This window comes from Erythranthe guttata, chromosome 8 (genome assembly GCF_056151865.1).
Source record: "Erythranthe guttata isolate IM_541 chromosome 8, IM_541, whole genome shotgun sequence".
Taxonomy (NCBI): domain Eukaryota; kingdom Viridiplantae; phylum Streptophyta; class Magnoliopsida; order Lamiales; family Phrymaceae; genus Erythranthe; species Erythranthe guttata.
The window spans coordinates 17333463-17351914 of record NC_142540.1 but is presented as its reverse complement, the minus strand read 5'-3'; the positions used below and the strand labels follow the sequence as shown (position 1 = coordinate 17351914).

Sequence of the window (18452 nt, the reverse complement as noted above, 5' to 3'; positions counted from 1 at the left end):
TGTAATTATTTATGAATAAAAAATTATGAAATACATATATATTTGAAATAAATATCGACTTTAATATTCAAGCAACGGAACGATTCTGCAAAATTACAATTTGAACATCTGGATGAAGATTTAATGACTAATTTAGGAAAAAATCAGTGAGCCCGGAGGAGCACTTTGCATACAAGCAAAAGAAAAAAATGAATCCATAATACGAAAATATTTATCTGTGCTAAAATTTTAAATAAGGCCAAAGAACTGAGGAATAAACCTGGCTGCATAGTGCCCCGTCTGAATTCGCAAAAGATGTAAAGGAATATGCTTGCACCCACAGAATAAATCAACCTCAATTTACAGTATGGCGATAAGCGTCTTCAACGTAACATTTAACGGTAAACCATTCACTCCAAGTCAACATATATCTGCAGCTTGCCACAAGAATAATGAGATGAAAAAAAAATTACGAAAAAAAAAGAAAAAAAGAAAAAAAAAACATTTAACCTCCAGTTCTAAAAGGGAGTCGTAAGTTTTCTTCTCTATTGTATCGTAAACTGTAATGCCACTGATTTTCTGAATCCCATGCTTGATGGCAATCAAGTTCTGCGTGGCAAAAAAAAAAACACACCAAATATAACAACACGAAAGTTCAAAAGCAATCAAGTAGTATAGTGTAGAGGATGGATATAAATTTACAATTGTCTAATTATGCATATCTATATATGAAGCGACAGTCTCCCATAGTTATATTAACATCAGTTCCACTTCTCGGCAACAAGGATTCTCAGTGCAAGCGTATGCATAAAAATCGTGTTACATAATTTAAATTGCACTTACCAGCTGAAAACTCAACGAGCTAAATGATTGCACCTCTCCAAGGGTCTGTACAGAGAATGCCAAACCAGTAAAATATACATTTTTCATATGTTGAAATATCAATTTGCAGCTAGCCTAATCAGCAAAATTAAATACATGCCAGAATTCGGAAGACATCTCCCCCGTATTAACAAAATCAATAATACTTAATCATGTCAAAGTACGAAGTAATGAAGGTACTTAATCATGAAAAAGGTGATTGATTATGAACAAAAGTAGATGGCTAACCATTGTCTGAAGACCATTAACCATTACAGCTCTCTCGTCAAGGGAATCATGTTCTGATAAACTTACTTCAAAGGGCCCCAACACTCGGTCGGTCAAGTTCACGAGATTCAAACTCACCTAAAAGAAGAATTGAAAGATGTAAACATGTAAACTTCATAAATTATGAATATAGACAACTGGTAAACGCATATACTCTGCTTTTGATTCGGCGAACATGGCCAAAACAAGCAATTATTGACCTCATCAGGTACTTATCAACGTATAAACTTGGATTAATTTGCTTAGTTTCAAATTCAGTTTCATAACCATAAAACAGGGTAGTGCAATGCGGAACATCTAGGCCATACAGCTCAGGACTGCCAGTTATTATTAACGAAAAATACAAAAAAAGGTAGGGAAAAAAAAGTTTTAAAGATTCAGCAGTTCAAAATAAGTAATGATTATTCATGCTTATTGGGAATAGAAAGCAACTTTGGACAAAATTAAGTCATTTTAAATAAAAAATCACTATCATGCACAATTTCTTGATGAGTTTGTCATTTACCAAGAAAGAATTCTCCAGGATAATGACAGGCGGTATCTCCACAGCATGCAACTCAATCTCCTTGCGTGTAATGGGCTGCAAGGGAATTTGCAGTAGTAAGAATAATAATGAGATGGCTGAGTACGGCAAATACTTGACTGGTTAATCATGTAAGACATTTAATGGATCATAAATTGTTTCACTATTTTTTTAACAGTGAAGCGAAATGACAAAAAAAATGTATACTAGCGCAAGCTTTAGGCTCAAAATCGCTGAAATGGTAAAATATTTTTTAATATTTCTTGACACTCAATTATGTAGAACAGAAAATATTTATTCATAAAAAGTCAACAAATTGTTCATCTAAAAATTGTTTCACATGAACTGTCAAGCAAAACCACAAAAATCATATACTTAGCACACGTTTTTTTGTTAAAAATCGCTGAAATGTTCTTTCTTTTTTTTCCTAGTTATTAACTCTCAATATATAGTATATAGATGTTTATGCATAAGTAGTCAAGAAATAGTTCATCTAATTTTTTTTTACTAAATTGTGAATAGTGAAGCAAAGAAAACAAAAAAATGCATACTATATAGCACACGCTTTTGCCTAAAAATTCTCTAAAATGTTTAAATATTTTTTGAACATTTTTTAACACTCAAATGAATAATAAAGAAGATATCTATTTATAAGTAGTAAAATATAGTTTATCTAAAAAATAGTTTCACTGATTTTTGAATTTTCAAGTAAAATTAAAAAAAAAAAAAAAAAAAAACGAAAACTAATTCATACTTTTTGCTAAAACTCATTGAAATGTCCAATTTTGTTAACACTCAAATATATAGTAAAGAAGATGTCTATTTATAAGTAGTCAAAAATAGTTTCACTAATTTTGAATTTTCATGCAAAAAATTACAAAAAATTGAATACTATATAGCTCACGCTTTTTGCTAAAACTCATTGAAATGTTAAAACTTTTATAATATTTTGTAACACTGAACTAATAGTATAAAAGATATTTATTATAAACAGTCAACAAATTGTTCATGTAAAAATTGTTTCACTAAATTTTGACCTGTCAAGTAAAAATCACAAAAAATCATATACTAGCACACGTTTTTTGCAAAACATTGCTGAAATGTTAAAAAAAAAATCTAGCTCAAATATGTAGTATAGAGATGTCTATACATTAGTCAAAAAAATAGTTCATCTAACAATTATTTTACTAAATTTTGAATAGTGAAGCAAAATCACAAAAACATGTATACTACATCACACGCTATTTCCTAAAAAAATTGCTGAAATGTTACAATTTTTTTTTGAATATTTTCAACACTCCAATGTATAGTAAAGAAGACGTCTATTTACAAGCACTCGAGAAATAGTTCATCTAAAAATTGTTTTACTAATTTTTGAATATTCAAGCAAAAAAAAAATTTGTATGCTATTATAACACACGCTTTTTGCTAAGAATTGCTGAAATATTCAAAATCTTTTTATTTTTTATTTTTTAATGTTCAAATATATAGTATTGAAGCATATCCAAAATAACAATATGCACACCAATTACACAGAAGATTCCAACTGTGTGATGAATTATATATGATATTTTGAAAAAGATACTAGGGATTAACATATTTTCATAAAAAAATAGGTCAAGTAAAACTTCTGCATTAAAATAAGAAGTGGAAGCAATCGACTTACATTACCAAGTATATTTTGTGTCTGCAAGCGACCAGGTTCACCCAAATTCGTACGCCATGTTATCTGAAGTTTTCCGAGAATCTTACTTCCGTCAGCTTTTAATTGTGCACTGTCAGGTGATGATAATTTTAATTGATAAAGATAATTATAAATTCCGCCACCGGATCTGATTAGAATGGGTTCCTTGGAAGTTTCACTGTCAAAAAAAGACGAAAAAAAAGAGATGTAAAGAACTTCCGAAGAACGCCGACAACATAATGAATAAGTACAAGATATGCAGACCATAAAAAATACTTGTAACCAAATGGTGAGTAACAAAGTAATGCTGTCCCACCTCGTCGATAAATTGTGATCTGAAGAATGATCATCAGCTTTAAGCAATGTTGCAGTCCAATTCTGAGCCGGCTCAAACTCCACTTGGTCCATGTAAAGGTTAGATTTTGTATGATTTTCTATACAAGCCTCCAAAAAAGTAGTGTCCTGAGGGAAGAGTGTGATGACTATCATGAAGAGTGGAAAACTGCCTTAATGAAAAAAACAAATTTATAGAACCAACAGACCACAACCTGGTACACTAAATTCACCATGCACCATTATATCACCACAATAAGATAATCAAACAAGCTGGCAGAAAGTTAGTGAAATTTCATGGAGATGATGACAATGTTGTGAACTAGTGCTCAAGTTAATTACATATTTATGTTTTTGGGTACAAAATAGATATATTCAATGGTAAGTTCTGCTATTATTTATCATCACCCAGGAGAGTAATATTGATGATAGACGCTCAGTTATCCAACCTAAAGTATGAAAAATAACTGGAGATTTTTTATCCTCCTTGCATCATAGTATTATCAATAGTTTACTGCAAACACAGAATCCATTACTTGAAGGTCATAAACTTACACACCAAAAGCGTTAACCACTCCTCAACATACCTTAACACTGCGAACCTGCATGAAAAAGCAGAGTAACTACTATTACATTCATGTTAAAGATACATTGAGCAAACATGCAAATATGAACTTAAGAGAAAGCACTATGTTTGTAATATGCATGTGTGTGTGTGCCTCTCTCTCTATCTCGATATATATATATATATATATATATATATATATATATATAAAATTTGGATTAGTCATCAAGACGTACACAATGCATGACATAAGAAGTCTTAGAATAGAGTACCTTAGTCCGAACTGACAGGGGGTTAGAAACTATAAACTTGAAAAACTGTGGGAGATACTTCCTCTCGCTATCGCCATCTGTGTAAAGTGCAGTACAAACCAAGCTATTGAGGAAAGAAAATCAGAATCCAAGAAGAGTTAGCTCTACAACAGTAAACAAAAAATTATTTAGAACAATAATTTTTAGCCCTTTTGCTTTTCTAGATTAGCTTACGTGTGTGCACCGAGTTCTTTCACGTCATGTTCCACAATAAAATCATAACGTCCACCAGCACGAATGGATTCAACAGGTGATTTTGATGTATCCAAAAGCAGTATTCTCTGTCTTTCTGTTTGCATTTCAGCCTATTGAAAATCAAATATGATGTCGTAAGTTTTTTATTTTAGGGTGATAGCAGGTAACAGAAAATTGGATTTCAGTGTCACCCAATATGTAAAATTTCTCCCAATAATTCATCATGGATTTGCATCTATCTTCTGGAACATGTGATTTTATGTTTCTGTGCTTTTCTTCGCACACAATCTATAGGTAATTTAGTATAACTCTCATCAATAATTTTAATGTGGAAAGATAGGGGAAAACTTCTTCTTAAAGCTTGAACCTCAAACACACGTAGAAGTAACATGAATCAAATTCAAACAAGCAAGAAAACTGAATGCAATTTTGCAAGTAGTGAATACATTTATAAATCGTGCACACACACACACAAATACACACATCCCTACCAGACTCTATCAACATTTATGTAGAGACCAAAAAAGAGGGTAAGAGCCGTGCATCCAATCAAATTGCTGGCATAAATGGTTTAGAAAAGCCACAGACTCATAATTTCCATGCAACTTGAATATTTAGTCTAAATGGAAAGAAAAGGAATATTTCGACAAGAGCATTCATCCAGTAATCACGCCAAATCAAACGATTGAACAACAGTTTAATTACAAAAATGCATCACTGTATATTGTGCTGTTTATTCATCTCCTTGTAATTCAAATGTATTGCATTCGTTCCATGCATCTAAAACCCTACTTCTTTCCTCAAACCATATACATGAATTCAACTCTGTCATAAGAAATTTCTGAACCTAATTCAACTAATAATTAGTAAATCCACAATCAGGTAAATGCAAAATTGACCTTAATTACAACATCTCGAACTTCAAAGCTGGAGCTGTTGTTTATACTCACATAACTGCAAAATGTCTCCCCAAGATATATCGCCCTAATCAAGGAAAAACAAAACGATCACATACAGCAAAGATACATATCAATTAATTAGCAGTCGTCAAACTTCAACGGAGTAACAATACTATTTGTCCATAACGTGTATGTATATGCGTATATATGTATATATACCCAAACGATTGGGGGAGCACGAGGAGGCCGGGGAGGCCGAGAGATTCGGTGGGGTGCTGGAGCAGGAATCTGCTGCGGTAGCTGAGATCGGAGGGATCTGACGTGGAGGTATTCGATTGGCTACTGAGAAGGCGAGGGAGGTGAGACGCGGCAATCGGATCGTCGAAGAGGTCCTCGCCGAAGAGAAGATCGCAGGGGTCGAATTTGAGAGGGGAAATGTCCACGTGGAGAGTCGGACGGCACAACCGCATCACCCTGAACGCCAGCGAGTGTGCCGCCTGCTGCGCTGCTCCGCCGCCTCCGCCGCTCATTCCTTATAATTCCTCGATTCGCCGCCGGAGTAGGTGGTGGTATGACTGGTCTATGCGGTGGTGTTGAACACTAGACCCAACAGGCCGACTGCACAGAACAAAGCTGTGAGGGAATGGTTGACACGCTTTTAGCAATTGGTGTATTGGTAACAAAATTGAACCTCCCTAAAAAATAAATTTAATCCTCCAATCTAATTTATATTCATTTACTATTTTTCTAAAATGAGTTTAATATTTTAATATACATATGTGATTACTTAGACTTTATAAATACTTGATATGATAGCATATTAAATAATGTTAAATATCGTTTTAATTTACTGATACTTATTTTGAATTTGAATGCAATTTTAACTATTTTCTAGTATGGTTTAAGAAAAATCCAAAATATACAAATCATAGTCATTTAAGATAATTTTCTAATCGAACTTGAATCGATTTACAGATATTTATTTTGAATTTGAATGCAATTTTGACCATTTTCAAGTACGGTATAAGCAAAATTCAAAACACACAAATCATAGTCATTTAAGATAATTTTCTAATCGAACTTGAATCGACTAGATTGGATGTCGAGCGTCAAAGTTATGAATGAATGAGTTACGTTTTAAATTTTATACAACTCAAAACATCAAAATCGTGGGCAGTACTCGTTGATCCATGCATATATTTCTCACCCGACGTCCAATCTTGGTGACTCAAGTTAAATCATAAAGCTAACTTAAATAACTAAACATAAACATTGTGTGAAAAAATTAGCCAAATTCAAAAGTATACTAATTGAGAAGTATTTGATTTTCTTTTTTATTTATTTCTTTTGATTTTCTCCTACATCCAAGTATAAATAGGCCCTATAACATCACAATTAAAAGGGAACTATAATAATAATATAATAATAGTAACACAGAATAAGATTGCAATAACAAGATATGTTCAAAACTAGTTAATAATAATAGTACACAAACATGAATATAGTTTAAGCTCAACATACTACTGCTAAGATCCATCCAGCCACAGTATCTCTGAACATCGATGCTGATTGCAAAATAGCAAGTTCGAAGAAACGAAAATAAAGTACAAAGAAAAATTAATCGAGAAACAACAGCGTACGGAAAATAAAAAGATACTTAACGGCATTAGCTACTTGGCTGGTCATTTACAGGAGCAATAGGAGCAATAGCTTCTTCCGATGCTTGTGGTGGTGGAGCACCGGTGGTCGGAGGGGAATCTTTTGCGGGCCCCTCTTTTGCCGTTGAATTAGGTGCGGTTGTTACGGTTTTGCCATCCTTGGCAGGAGCAGGAGCAGCAGCAGGTGGGGGTGGGGGTGGTATCATGTGGGGTGGGGGTTTGTGCTTAAGCTTCACCAAGATTCCGCGCATTCTAGAAAGATCCGTTGGTTTGCCAGGTTTAGGGCCTTGTACAACTGTAATAGATGGCTTGTTGTCTTGATCTTTCTTCTTTCCTCTTTTCTCGATATTTGCAACCTCGTTTGGAACGAGCTCTGCTATGGCTTTCCAGTACTGTTTGTCGGCCTCTTTGTGGAATTTTTCTTGACTGGCCAAGGATGACTGTTTGATATAACATCGGAAATGTGTCAAATGATTTCTTTTATTTTTTATTCACGTAATATTATGCAAGGTGATTAAAAATAAAATTCAAATGTGTGGGAATAGGAATTGAACCTTTTCTTTCTCCCGGTTGTTGGTCTTGTTGGTCTCAACGTTAAGCTTTCTTTTCTCGTAAAAAGCTTGCTTGTATTCTTCAGCCTCTTCGAGGATTTGGTTTCGCAGTTCTTTTTCTTTCTTTTCCTTCTCCTCGAGACGAATGGCGTTTATTCTGCATGCATAAATCATAATGGAGCGAGAAAAAAGTTATCATGCTTCAGTTAGCTGTTCATTAATTCAAACCATAAGTTGAACAAATAAGATAAAGTTTTATTAACATCTATGGCTGGAAGTCATCTTCAGTTAGCTATTCTTAGCATAATTTACGACAAACAGAGCTATGATTAAATGAGAAAAACGAGTTTTATGTTGATGCAAAACATTTCTTCATGGTCAGAAGAGAAAAAACATAGGGCATCTGGTTTCTTTTTCATCTTTCACATTGTCGAGAATTTCAAGAACACAAGATCCGTTTAGTTTGCTCTCTATTTACTGAAGACAATTTAAAGCTCGTTTCTCGTGTTTTCAGAATATTTTTGTTAGGTATGGACCAAACTATCCCAGTCCATCTTAAACCCTACACCAATTAATCCAAATATATTTCATTTCCACAGAAAACCGATAGCAAAAATAAGAAAATATTAAAAATCGAAACTAAATGTGGTCAAATGTCAAAGTGTATATGGAAGCAATTAGAACATATTTCAAAAGACTACATACATATAATAGCTTCATCCCATAGTTAAACTCAAATATCGACCAAAAGGCGCAATTCAAGCAAACAACAAAAAATGATTGATCTATGAAGCAATATGAACTAATTAAATTAAATTTCTTCTTACACCCATAATTACATGAGGTTCCAAATGTTTCAATTTCAGATAGCCACAATTACATGAATTCTATAATATTATTTAATTCAAAAACGTACTATCGCGTATTGATGTGAAACCCTAGATAGTGGTCACCTTTATTCTCTAGGTTTACCATCAAGTTCTCGAAATAAGGCATACGATGGCTTTGTGTGTGTCGAGGAATAATATCTCCTTGTAATTAATACTAATGACCAAATTAAATTCAATCGATCCTCAATAAAATCTAAGTTTTGACGGAGATGTCGAGGAAACAATATCGAATGCAACACATAGATTCTACATATTAGTTTAGCTTAGAATTAAACTAATGGTCATTAATACCATGAGATCAAGCTAGATTTTAGTAAATACATCTTAACTATCCAAGTCAAACTATGTTCATCAAATAGTCAACAAGGAATATACACCTACAAATTCTAGATTTCTCAAGCCATCTTCTTCTCTCTCTCTCTAAGATTTCACAAAGAATTGATCAATTCTCCCTAAACAAAAAATTAATTAATAACCAAGAGATCAAACACAAATCAAGCAAGAGATCTCGACGAAATTTAAAAAAAATAAAAAATTAATAATAAATAAGTTAGTACATAAATTAAAATTAAGTTAGATCCGACTGTAAATAGAACGAACAAGAGAAAAAAATCTCACCGCCGCCACTCGCGAAGAGCGAATCCTTCTTCCTGCATATCGCCAGGAGGCGGAAGGATCGGTCCGTCGGAGCTGAATATTCCCTCGGAATCGTTGCTGATGTCATAGGGCGTTTTCCCGTTGCCGTTCGAGATCGGCACCGAATCGGGGGATCCGAAAGGCTCGGTGTTCGACCCGACTCCGAACGGATCGGAACTGTCCACGTGATCCACCGGCAGCTGCTCCGACTCTCCGTACTCCGCAGTGTAACCGGCGGCGGAGTAAGGCGGAGTGTCGGCGGAGGAGAAAGCGGCGTACGAATCGTCGTACCCAAACGGAGGCGTCGACACGTCGCCGTCCACGCTATACGCGTCGAACGATGCCATTCTCTCTCTATCACTCTCTCTCTCTCTTCCAATTCGAAATACAGTCCGATTTCTCTCTCCTCAAAGTTGGATTTTCTTCTCTCTTTCTGGTTTCAGTATACAAATCTGTCTGTATGTGTGCGGTGTGCGTTGTTGAAATGTCGTCCCTATATTACCAATTTACCATCCACAGAAAGGGAAATTACTTTAATTTATTTCTAATTAATTTCGGTCGTTGAACACTACACGCGAACTTTAATTTAGACTTAAGTCTGAGTTCGAGTAATTTAATTTTTAAATATATATTATTTATTCTTTTAATAAAATTTCAATTTCAGCTAAATCCTTGTAATTATTTGACTAGCGTAGAGTATTCGTTAAGAAAGATCTTTGTCAAACATTAACAATTTTGTCACCTATTTTGTAGGAGATATTATGTGTCAAAGTTCGCCTAATATCTAGGAATTTTTTTTTTAAGGATTTATATTATTATTATTATTATTATTATTATTATTATTATTATTATTATTATTATTATTATTATTATTATTATTATTATTATTATTATTATTATTATTTGACATTAAAAATGAAGACAATACTTGAACCTAAAAGTAATGAAATCATTGACCGAGAGTCGTCCTCCAACTTCAATACTATTCAACCAATGCATCCGAAGATATTAAATGCTTGAAAATACAATTTTCGTAATTTAATTACCTCCACTTTAAGTTAAAATGAATAAAAGCAACTAGAGTATAGTTTTGATAAATTAATAATCTCGCTTAAATAATAATTTCTTCCAATCATAAACTAAAAACATATTAAATTATTAGTCCGATAATTTAATATTTCGCCAAATTAATAAAATTTAACTAGTCCCTATTACCATGGTTTTCAGCTCTGCAAAATTCATTAGAGACCATGTACAACTTATAAATTCATCAAAAATGATACAACAATTGTGACAAAATTGCAGTTCAGTCACTAAGCCAAGACCCATGTATAAATTGTAACTACTACTGATCAGCTATCTCGATTCTCACCATTACTAGAAAATCGACCAGCTTCCTTTTTTTGTCGTTAGCTCCAAGGGCATTATTTACAATTTTGCCATTCTCATTTTTCAGAGAACAAAAAATGACTTGCGTTTTCTTTTTAATACCAGCTAAAGAGGTACGCCTTATGGCTGGCGTACAGATGATGGCATTCGATGCAACGCTCGAGAGTATCCTGGTTTAAACCTTTTATTACTAGACATCCCCTGCATAGATCTGAACCAGAACAATTCAAACCCTAAATTATCGTATGTTCAATTAATGAATTAAACGTTGGGTTGCAAATAAACCTTAAAAATCTCAAATAGACACTGGTGCGTGATTATTCGAACAAACATCGAGAAGCAAAATCACTTACCGTGGAGAATCCATACGTTTGTAGGGAGCCTGCTGGCCTAGCATGGAATTCATGGCACCAATAGCCTTCTCAGCAGCCTATGGTATTATTTTCAATTTAAAAAAAAAATCGTGAAATTCGATAATAAACAAATGGTATGAAAGTTTCATGTTGAAAATCGTGTGTATATATATATATATATATATATATATATATATATATATATATTATAAGCCAAAAATCGAGTACCTGAGATTTGGCTTCCTCCCATGTTAACCCAATTCCCTTGCCCAAGACTTGCCCGTTAATTTCAACCTAAAATGCCGAATGGGAAAAAAAAAACAGAATTAGCCAAAAATGAATCATCGTTCAATTTCTTCCTGTAGTCAAAAGACACATACATACAAGACAAATAGATTGAGACAAAAGATGCTCCGAATCTCTTGAAGACATGCATACGAGCTTTCAGGCAAAACTAAGAAGAAACGAATTTCTATGTCCTAATTGAGCATGTAAAATTTTAAATGAAAGTTTTCTTCAGACAAGCATGATGTAGGAAGGAGAGACAGATATTGAAGCTTTAGTAAGTATTAAACTGCTAATTATCAGAAAGAAATCCCTAAAATCGAGCACAAAAAGCATTTTAGGTTGCAGTGAGCTTGAATAAAATCGAGAATAGTGGCATTTTTGTAAAAAAGAGCAGCGATTCTAACCTCGGCATAAACTTCGTTCTTATGGGCCCGGAAACCTGAAAACTGGGATTGAGTTTGGTATGCTACATCAAGGCCTTCCCTCATGCACTGAAGAATTGAGAAATTTTAATCAATCAGTATCATGCGAAGGACTAAAAATCGAACAATTAAGACGCATGCTCTTCAAATTTGGTTAGGGTGGAAATCAGACTGATCGGATCGGAATTAGCCTTTTCAGAAGTGAAAGGGCTAATTCAAATTTTGTTCCCAAGAAAATCAGAATAATCAGAAACCGAATCGGTGAATTAGGAAAATTCCCATTTTGTAGTCATCTAAAATATAAAATGCATGATAATAGTGATAATGTGATATTATAAGTCTAATTTTTGGAAAAAAAAATGGAATTATTTTCAGAAATAAAATTGGATATCTCGTATACGTTCCAATTCCCCCCAAACAAAAAACGGAATCGGAATCGGAATTTCAAATGCAAAATATTGTTCCAAAATCAGAAATTTGTTCCAATTCCTACTCCTAATTTTGATACTTACTAATTCTTTTAGTGCAGCGATTGAACTCATTGACTTCTTTGAAGCCTCTACTCTAGGGTCTCGAATCCTTAGTGGTGCTGTTTGTACAGCCTCTTCCTTAGGCATATAGCTCGAATCAGGTTGAAGCTGAGACAAGTATTTATCTGCAAATAATTAAGTCGACTCCAAATTATTCCAGAATTGATGCACAAACGCAAATTGGTACAATAGTGACTCACAAAGCTAAGCAGAAGCCGATAAATTCATTTTACTAAAAGTCGAACTATACGTATTGAATAAGATTTGCATAGAAAAAAAAGAAAAAAGAAAAAAAGAATTACATGATATCCCTATTTCATTCAACTATTAGGAAAGCTAGTATTTGTGTGTTACCAGCCAGATATAAAAGAGATCCTTCAGCAGCTTGACGCTGTGCTTCTCTTCTTGTTCTACCAATTCCTTCGCCTACTTTCTCTCCTGCAAAGAAAACCTAGAGAGAGAGAGAGAGAGAGAGATTAAAAGTTGTGATTTGTGATAAAATGGTCATATTTCGATATTATATAGCCTCAATCGGTATCTTTCGAATGTGACAACTAACAGAAACTCAAAGATCGGAAATCTGAACCCACCTCAACACAGAACTGCAGAGCGGTGCTTGGTACTAGAATATGTCTGAACTCGACCTACAGGTATTTGGGACAGCCATCTCGGGAAGTTAGATTCTGGACCACCAAAAAACAAGCAGAAGAAATCGACTCGTGTTTCATACCTTTGTTCCACACTTGAAAGCAATATCTTCTAAAACTCCAGTAGAAGAAGTTTCACTCCAGGCATCAATTTGTCCATCTTCTAGATCAAGATCCTTGTTCGTAGAAGGTAGCTGAGCCACAGTACTTCCGTCACCTTAAAAATCGGAACACACCTTATTACCACTACGTCTGTTGAATGAAGTTGGATAAAGATTTGCTTTTGAACAGTTACTTGAGATATGATACAGTAGAATAAATTGAGTGGAACATAATCATCGAGAGTTTTGCTCAGACAGCTATTTCAAATTGTCTACGAACGGATACATGGATGGACCTTTAATGCGATTATGTGTGTAATAAATACAAATTCCAACAAGAATCATGGTAATAAAGCTGCAGGGTTCTGGCATAGCTTTAATTTTTATAATCATCACTTACCAGAAAAAAAATGATAATCCGGTACTGGTTGAGGTAACCTTAGAAACTCATCTCGTGGGAGTTCCTGCATATATATACATATAGAGACACCATTTCAAAATCAGCAGACTTGTCAACCACGAAAGCCAACAGCACGAACACAAATATACCAAGTTTTACCTTCTTCGGCAACCTCTGGTTTTCAAGAACTCTGCCCGGCGACATGGCAGCCTCCATTTTGTGAAGAAACGGTGGATGAAGTGTCCGAATATTGTCAACAGGAAAAGGAGGCTGCGCAATAAAATCAACTGGTGGTGCCGCCCGGTTCACTTGTCTCGGGTTCATCTCCTCTTCAATAGGAAACCAGCCATGGGGGGGAGCTCTTGGGGTAGGTGCTTGCATGGGCGGCGGCCGAGCAGGAAACTGGGACTCGCTCGGAGGACTTTCTCTCACGTCTTGACCGTGTTGCAAGATAAGCAGTCGCCTTCTTGTATCGGGGTCTAATTCGGGTTCTAGTACCTCACCTTCTTCCAATGCAGGAGAACTACTATGTACGTTTATCTCTGCTTGTCTGGGCTTCGGCAGTGTTGTGACTTGAGGTAATTGCTGGCCAAGAAAAGGCATTGATGGTTGTTGTACGGTTGGTATATGAACTGTAAGAGAGGACGACGGTACAGAGCGCTGTATAGCCGACGCAATTCTTGGATCTAAATGCATTATTGGCTTATTAGGAGCAGTTGAAGAAGCCGATAATCCATCCTGAAATTTTATATTTGTCAACATAAATAGAAATCCAAGTCCTAATATCAGCAATGCACGGAAACGTTTACCTTTAATCTTCTTTCAACCTCGGCATCCGCCATTCCATCGTGACCAGTCAAACCTTTGTTTCCATTGCTCGCTGGAGGATCATCCTAAGCAATAAAAAATGGAAGGAACAAATTAGCAACAAGATGATTATGATCTCAAAATCACCACCCGATATACTCCCTCCCTTTCAAATTAAATGTCGCTTTTGGGAATTTTTCTTGTACCGTATTTTCTGTCACTTTAGAATTCCAATTGCGCATTAATTATTGTTTTCCAAATTTTGCTTATTACCTCTTCATTAGTTGAGAAAAGAATTAACGCAAATAAAATTAATGACATGGCTAATTTAGTCGCACTATATGCTTTTCCCTAAATCCAGACATATTTATTAGCTCTCTTAATATGTATGCAACAACCCAAAACGACACTTAAACGGAGGGAGTAAACAAACCTCTAACCTATAACTGGTGCGTGGGGTGAGGGTGGAGGGTGGTCGGGTGGGGGGGGTGGGGGTGGTGTTATGGACTAACCTCTGAAACCAAGTAGTGGCTCACATCAGGAGGAGAAGGAATATGTTTGGTTTCATCTTCATATGCAACTTCAGAAATTTGTTGCAATAGACCATCGTCAAAATCTCTGTCAAATATTTCCAGTCAGATCCTATAAAAGGTCCTCGTGACTAAAACTTGAGAAGGAAAGAGAAAACGAGCGACAAGAGGCTTTAACGAACTTACTTAAAAAAGCCACCTCTAACATTGCAGGCTACATTTCTTGCAAGACAGAGCACAGGCACAGTATTGTTGGCCTGTACGAAATAAGTCCCAAACAACGTTAGCAAAATAAATAGGTAACCGTAGAGGAGGTTTGTCCGAAAAAAATAATGATTAATTACCTCAGCTTGAGGTGCAAAATACGGCGTGAATGCTGGAACAACGTGCACTCGTGGTTGATCTTTCTCGTCCCACACTTTCAGACGGTCATCGACCACTAATGCCATCTTAGGATGGCAGTTTCCGTCTTGGAATACATTGAATAGCGATTTTTTAGAACCTGTACACAATTTTTAATTGGTATTTATTATATAACTTCTACCGAGACTCATAAATTAAGGCTGCGGTTACTCAGCAATTCTTACCAGATTTGACGCACACGATGCGGTCCAAAAGTTCCCTCGGGTCTATCAAATTTGATTCTGGATCAAGAAGCCTCCACATTTCTAAGGCGTAATCTCTTTCCGCCATTGTGCACACAAAAACCTCGAAGCGCTTTCTCCCTCTAGCAGTCAAGTAGCTTCTGAGGTCCTCCCACGCAGGTCTTAATCTCACAAGAACACTCGTATCGCGTATCTGCCACCGGTACAAAGAGTCTCCAAATGTCATATATATTTACAAAAATACCAATTCTCGTAGGCACACGACAAGAAATCAATGTATATTTATTTACCTGAGGATTAATGCGAGTGAGAATTATATTTCTATCTTGTAGCCGTATAATAGGACGGACAATAGTTTGATGATTATCAGACAAAGCCAGAACCACCTCAGATTCCGACTTCGTAACCTTCCCATTTTCATTTATTTGATCAGTTTCCACATACTGCCTCAGAATATTTTTATCGTCTTGATATCTTTTAACCTCCGCCAGCATGCCAGAGAGACGCTGCGGGTCCGACTCGGAATTTATCTTTCGCTGCAGCGAATCAATTCGGTCTTCGAACGAACGCATTGTGTTTGCGACGATTAGGGTTTCATCGAGATCAAACACAATGCTGAGGCATCTTAGATTCAGCATGACAAGGCAAGAATTGTAGAGGCTCGACGCCACGTTGAATCCCCAAAAGCAAGGGCTTTGCCCTTCGTACTTTCGTGAATGCATAGCAACTAAATGAATCTCCGTTCCTCCAATAAATGCTACTGCAGCCTACAAATCGACAAATGTAAAACAACACGAGATTAAGCGTCGAAACCCCAAATTTGTACGAAAATACGGATACTGAGCTTTTGTTTCCAAATATACAAATGTAAAACAACACGAGATTAAGCGTCGAAACCCCAAATTTCTACGGAAATGCGGATACGGAGCTTTTGTTTCCAAATATAATTTCTAGAGAGAGAAACATTACTGTAACAGTATAATTAGCAAGAGAAAACTCCAGATAAAGGGAATATCTGAAATCTGAATATATTTCCACATTTTTTGTATAATAACAAATATATTACCAAAATTCACATAATTTCCAAAAAAAATTTAAACATTTTCGAATTTTTTTTTCCTGAAAATTTAGAATTGTAATTTAAATATTAATTTTAAATGTTTGTAAAATTGAAAATTAGGGTTCGTCTTTCTTCTTCGTTAACTGAATCAACTGAGGTTTAAGTACTCTCTGGATTTGCTGGGTTTTGTCAATTGTACTGCAGTCAATACCTTGTTATCTCTGAGACAAGTGGCGTGCATAACAGAGAGCGGCGCGTCCGGCGCAGATTCCATTTTGAAGCATATTCCGGTGGATTTTATGGTGTGAAGCACCGCGAGTGGCGGACACCGCTCACTGGGCGGTGAATAGTGCGAAACGCGGATTTCCCTCACCTCTTCCCTCAAGACGTCGCCGTTTTGCTGGTGAAACTCCGCCTCACCCAGCAACCTCTCCCCTTCATACACCGCCACCAATTTTCGGTACATTTATTCTCCCCCAAAATTCAAATTACACCAAAAATGTTTTAAGAAAAATTCAAGTTTTTTTCTTTTTTCAAATTCAAATTCTTGCCCAATTTCAAAATTTTCAGTATCAATCAACCGATTGGGTTCTTTCTCTCCAGTAGGTGAAATTCGAAATTGACAAGTCCCTTTTTTTGCAGATCTAGTGAATAGATCGATTGCTGAAAAGATCTGTGAGGGAAAATTAAAACATGCAGATAGAAAAATTAGGGTTTTCAGATCGAGATTCTGCCGGCGATTGCAGAATCCCTGATTTTTGTTGACGTCTTCGGAATTTTATTCAGGTTTTTTTTTTGTGATTTTTAAGGTGTGTATGTGATATGAATATGCGTGAATTTTGTCAGACCGATAGGAAACCCTAGATCCAGAAAAAAATTTGAAAGGTCAAATATATAGCGCTCTCTTTCTAATTCTCGTGCTCTCTCTCTCTCTCTCTCCTCTCTCTCTCTCTCTATACACGAATTTATACGGCGTCGGTTTCAGACATACACCCCCAATTATGTATTTATAGTGTATTTTTAATTGTTGAAAATTATTCTTGATTATTATTTGGAAACAAAAAATAATTTAAATTTAAACTGGAACTTTAGTAATGTTGCAAACCCTAATTAGCAGCTAATCCAAGTGGCCCAGCAAATTTATTAAGGCCCAATGGATCTACAAAAATGGATAGAGGCCCATATATATTTTTTTTAATCGAAAAAAATAAATAATATTACGAAAATGAAGCTACAAATGTTAGTTCCATTCCAAGTGGCCCAATCCATAGGTATATTAAAAATAAAAAGTTCTCACAACTTCGAGATAGTACTCTTCTTTCTCTCGTGTAGTTGAATTCGGAGTTGACTTGTCTGTTATTTCGATCTACGATAAGTTCGTGTGCATTGAACCATGTATTCTCGATAAAATATAGAGAAAAGGCATTTACAATGTGGTACTTATTGAATAAACATATAATTCTCGGATGAATAGTCAAGAGGTTTGTTGAACTCGTTCAAATATTAGCACCAAACGCATTTAATGGATCAGCAAAAAAGTGATTAAGAGGTACATTAGCAGCTAATCCAAGTGCCCCAACAAACTTATTATGGCCCAAGCGAATCTACGAAAGTAAGAAGCCCAACTTTTTAATCGTAAAAATAAGTAAATATTGCGAAAATGAAGCTACAAATATGAGCTCCATTCCAAGTGGCACAATCCATGAGTTCCACTTAAATTCAATCTCATCGAATCCGAAAAGCGTATTAGAAAAGTATATTAAAAAGTTCTCACAACTTCGTCTATAAATACAACTTCGAAATAGTACTCTTCTTTCTCGTGTAGTTGATTTCGAAGTTGACTTGTCCATTGTTCGGTCTACAATAAGTTAGTATGCATCAAACCACTTATTCTCAGTAAAATATGATGAAAGATCATTTTAAATGTGCCACTTATTGAATAAACAC

The 18452-nt window shown here is 35.3% G+C and overlaps 3 protein-coding genes across 4 annotated transcripts; all 3 read right to left on the bottom strand.

The window, feature by feature from the left end:
* Window positions 1-44: 44 nt before the first annotated feature.
* On the bottom strand, window positions 45-6352 carry LOC105951487 (trafficking protein particle complex subunit-like protein). The gene is made up of 12 exons (XM_012974943.2): window positions 5858-6352; window positions 5639-5723; window positions 4719-4849; window positions 4506-4608; window positions 4256-4270; window positions 3652-3797; window positions 3318-3513; window positions 1634-1708; window positions 1090-1206; window positions 823-867; window positions 490-588; window positions 45-410 (listed from the first exon to the last, which is right to left on the bottom strand). The coding sequence occupies exons 1-12, from the start codon at window positions 6166-6168 to the stop codon at window positions 390-392; spliced, it is 1344 nt and encodes a 447-aa protein (XP_012830397.2). The 5' UTR covers window positions 6169-6352; the 3' UTR covers window positions 45-389.
* Window positions 6353-7098: 746 nt separating this feature from the next.
* Window positions 7099-9979, bottom strand: LOC105951485 (clathrin light chain 2). Its single transcript, XM_012974938.2, has 3 exons — window positions 9356-9979; window positions 7851-8004; window positions 7099-7736 (listed from the first exon to the last, which is right to left on the bottom strand). The coding sequence occupies exons 1-3, from the start codon at window positions 9718-9720 to the stop codon at window positions 7305-7307; spliced, it is 951 nt and encodes a 316-aa protein (XP_012830392.2). The 5' UTR covers window positions 9721-9979; the 3' UTR covers window positions 7099-7304.
* A 571-nt stretch (window positions 9980-10550) lies between these two features.
* Window positions 10551-17488, bottom strand: LOC105951564 (RNA polymerase II C-terminal domain phosphatase-like 1). 2 transcript variants are annotated; one of them, XM_088822098.1, is made up of 17 exons: window positions 16717-17488; window positions 15736-16212; window positions 15428-15638; window positions 15185-15342; window positions 15027-15097; window positions 14823-14928; window positions 14313-14396; window positions 13663-14241; window positions 13504-13567; window positions 13086-13219; window positions 12946-12999; window positions 12710-12806; window positions 12338-12480; window positions 11808-11894; window positions 11344-11409; window positions 11116-11192; window positions 10551-10973 (listed from the first exon to the last, which is right to left on the bottom strand). In XM_088822098.1, exons 1-17 carry the CDS (start codon window positions 16969-16971, stop codon window positions 10883-10885), a joined length of 2754 nt encoding a protein of 917 aa, XP_088678224.1. In that variant the 5' UTR covers window positions 16972-17488; the 3' UTR covers window positions 10551-10882. The 2 variants fall into 2 exon arrangements, with proteins under 2 accessions (XP_088678224.1, XP_088678225.1); XM_088822099.1 differs by lacking the exon at window positions 16717-17488 and adding an exon at window positions 16370-16666 and having other exon boundaries at window positions 15736-16284.
* Window positions 17489-18452: the final 964 nt, after the last annotated feature.

Coding starts and splice junctions, on each gene's coding strand:
- LOC105951487 (XM_012974943.2), bottom strand. CDS start 6,168: ATGAGCGGCGGAGGCGGCGGAGCAGCGCAGCAGGCGGCACACTCGCTG. Junction 4,850..5,638: donor TTCGAGATGTTGTAATTAAG/GTCAATTTTGCA, acceptor GATTTTCAATAG/GCTGAAATGCAAACAGAAAG. Junction 1,709..3,317: donor CACAAAATATACTTGGTAAT/GTAAGTCGATTG, acceptor ATTCCCTTGCAG/CCCATTACACGCAAGGAGAT.
- LOC105951485 (XM_012974938.2), bottom strand. CDS start 9,720: ATGGCATCGTTCGACGCGTATAGCGTGGACGGCGACGTGTCGACGCCT. Junction 8,005..9,355: donor GCTCTTCGCGAGTGGCGGCG/GTGAGATTTTTT, acceptor TTATGCATGCAG/AATAAACGCCATTCGTCTCG. Junction 7,737..7,850: donor ACAACCGGGAGAAAGAAAAG/GTTCAATTCCTA, acceptor TATATCAAACAG/TCATCCTTGGCCAGTCAAGA.
- LOC105951564 (XM_088822098.1), bottom strand. CDS start 16,971: ATGTACCGAAAATTGGTGGCGGTGTATGAAGGGGAGAGGTTGCTGGGT. Junction 14,929..15,026: donor GTTAGAGGTGGCTTTTTTAA/GTAAGTTCGTTA, acceptor AATATTTGACAG/AGATTTTGACGATGGTCTAT. Junction 13,000..13,085: donor CTTTCAAGTGTGGAACAAAG/GTATGAAACACG, acceptor AAATACCTGTAG/GTCGAGTTCAGACATATTCT.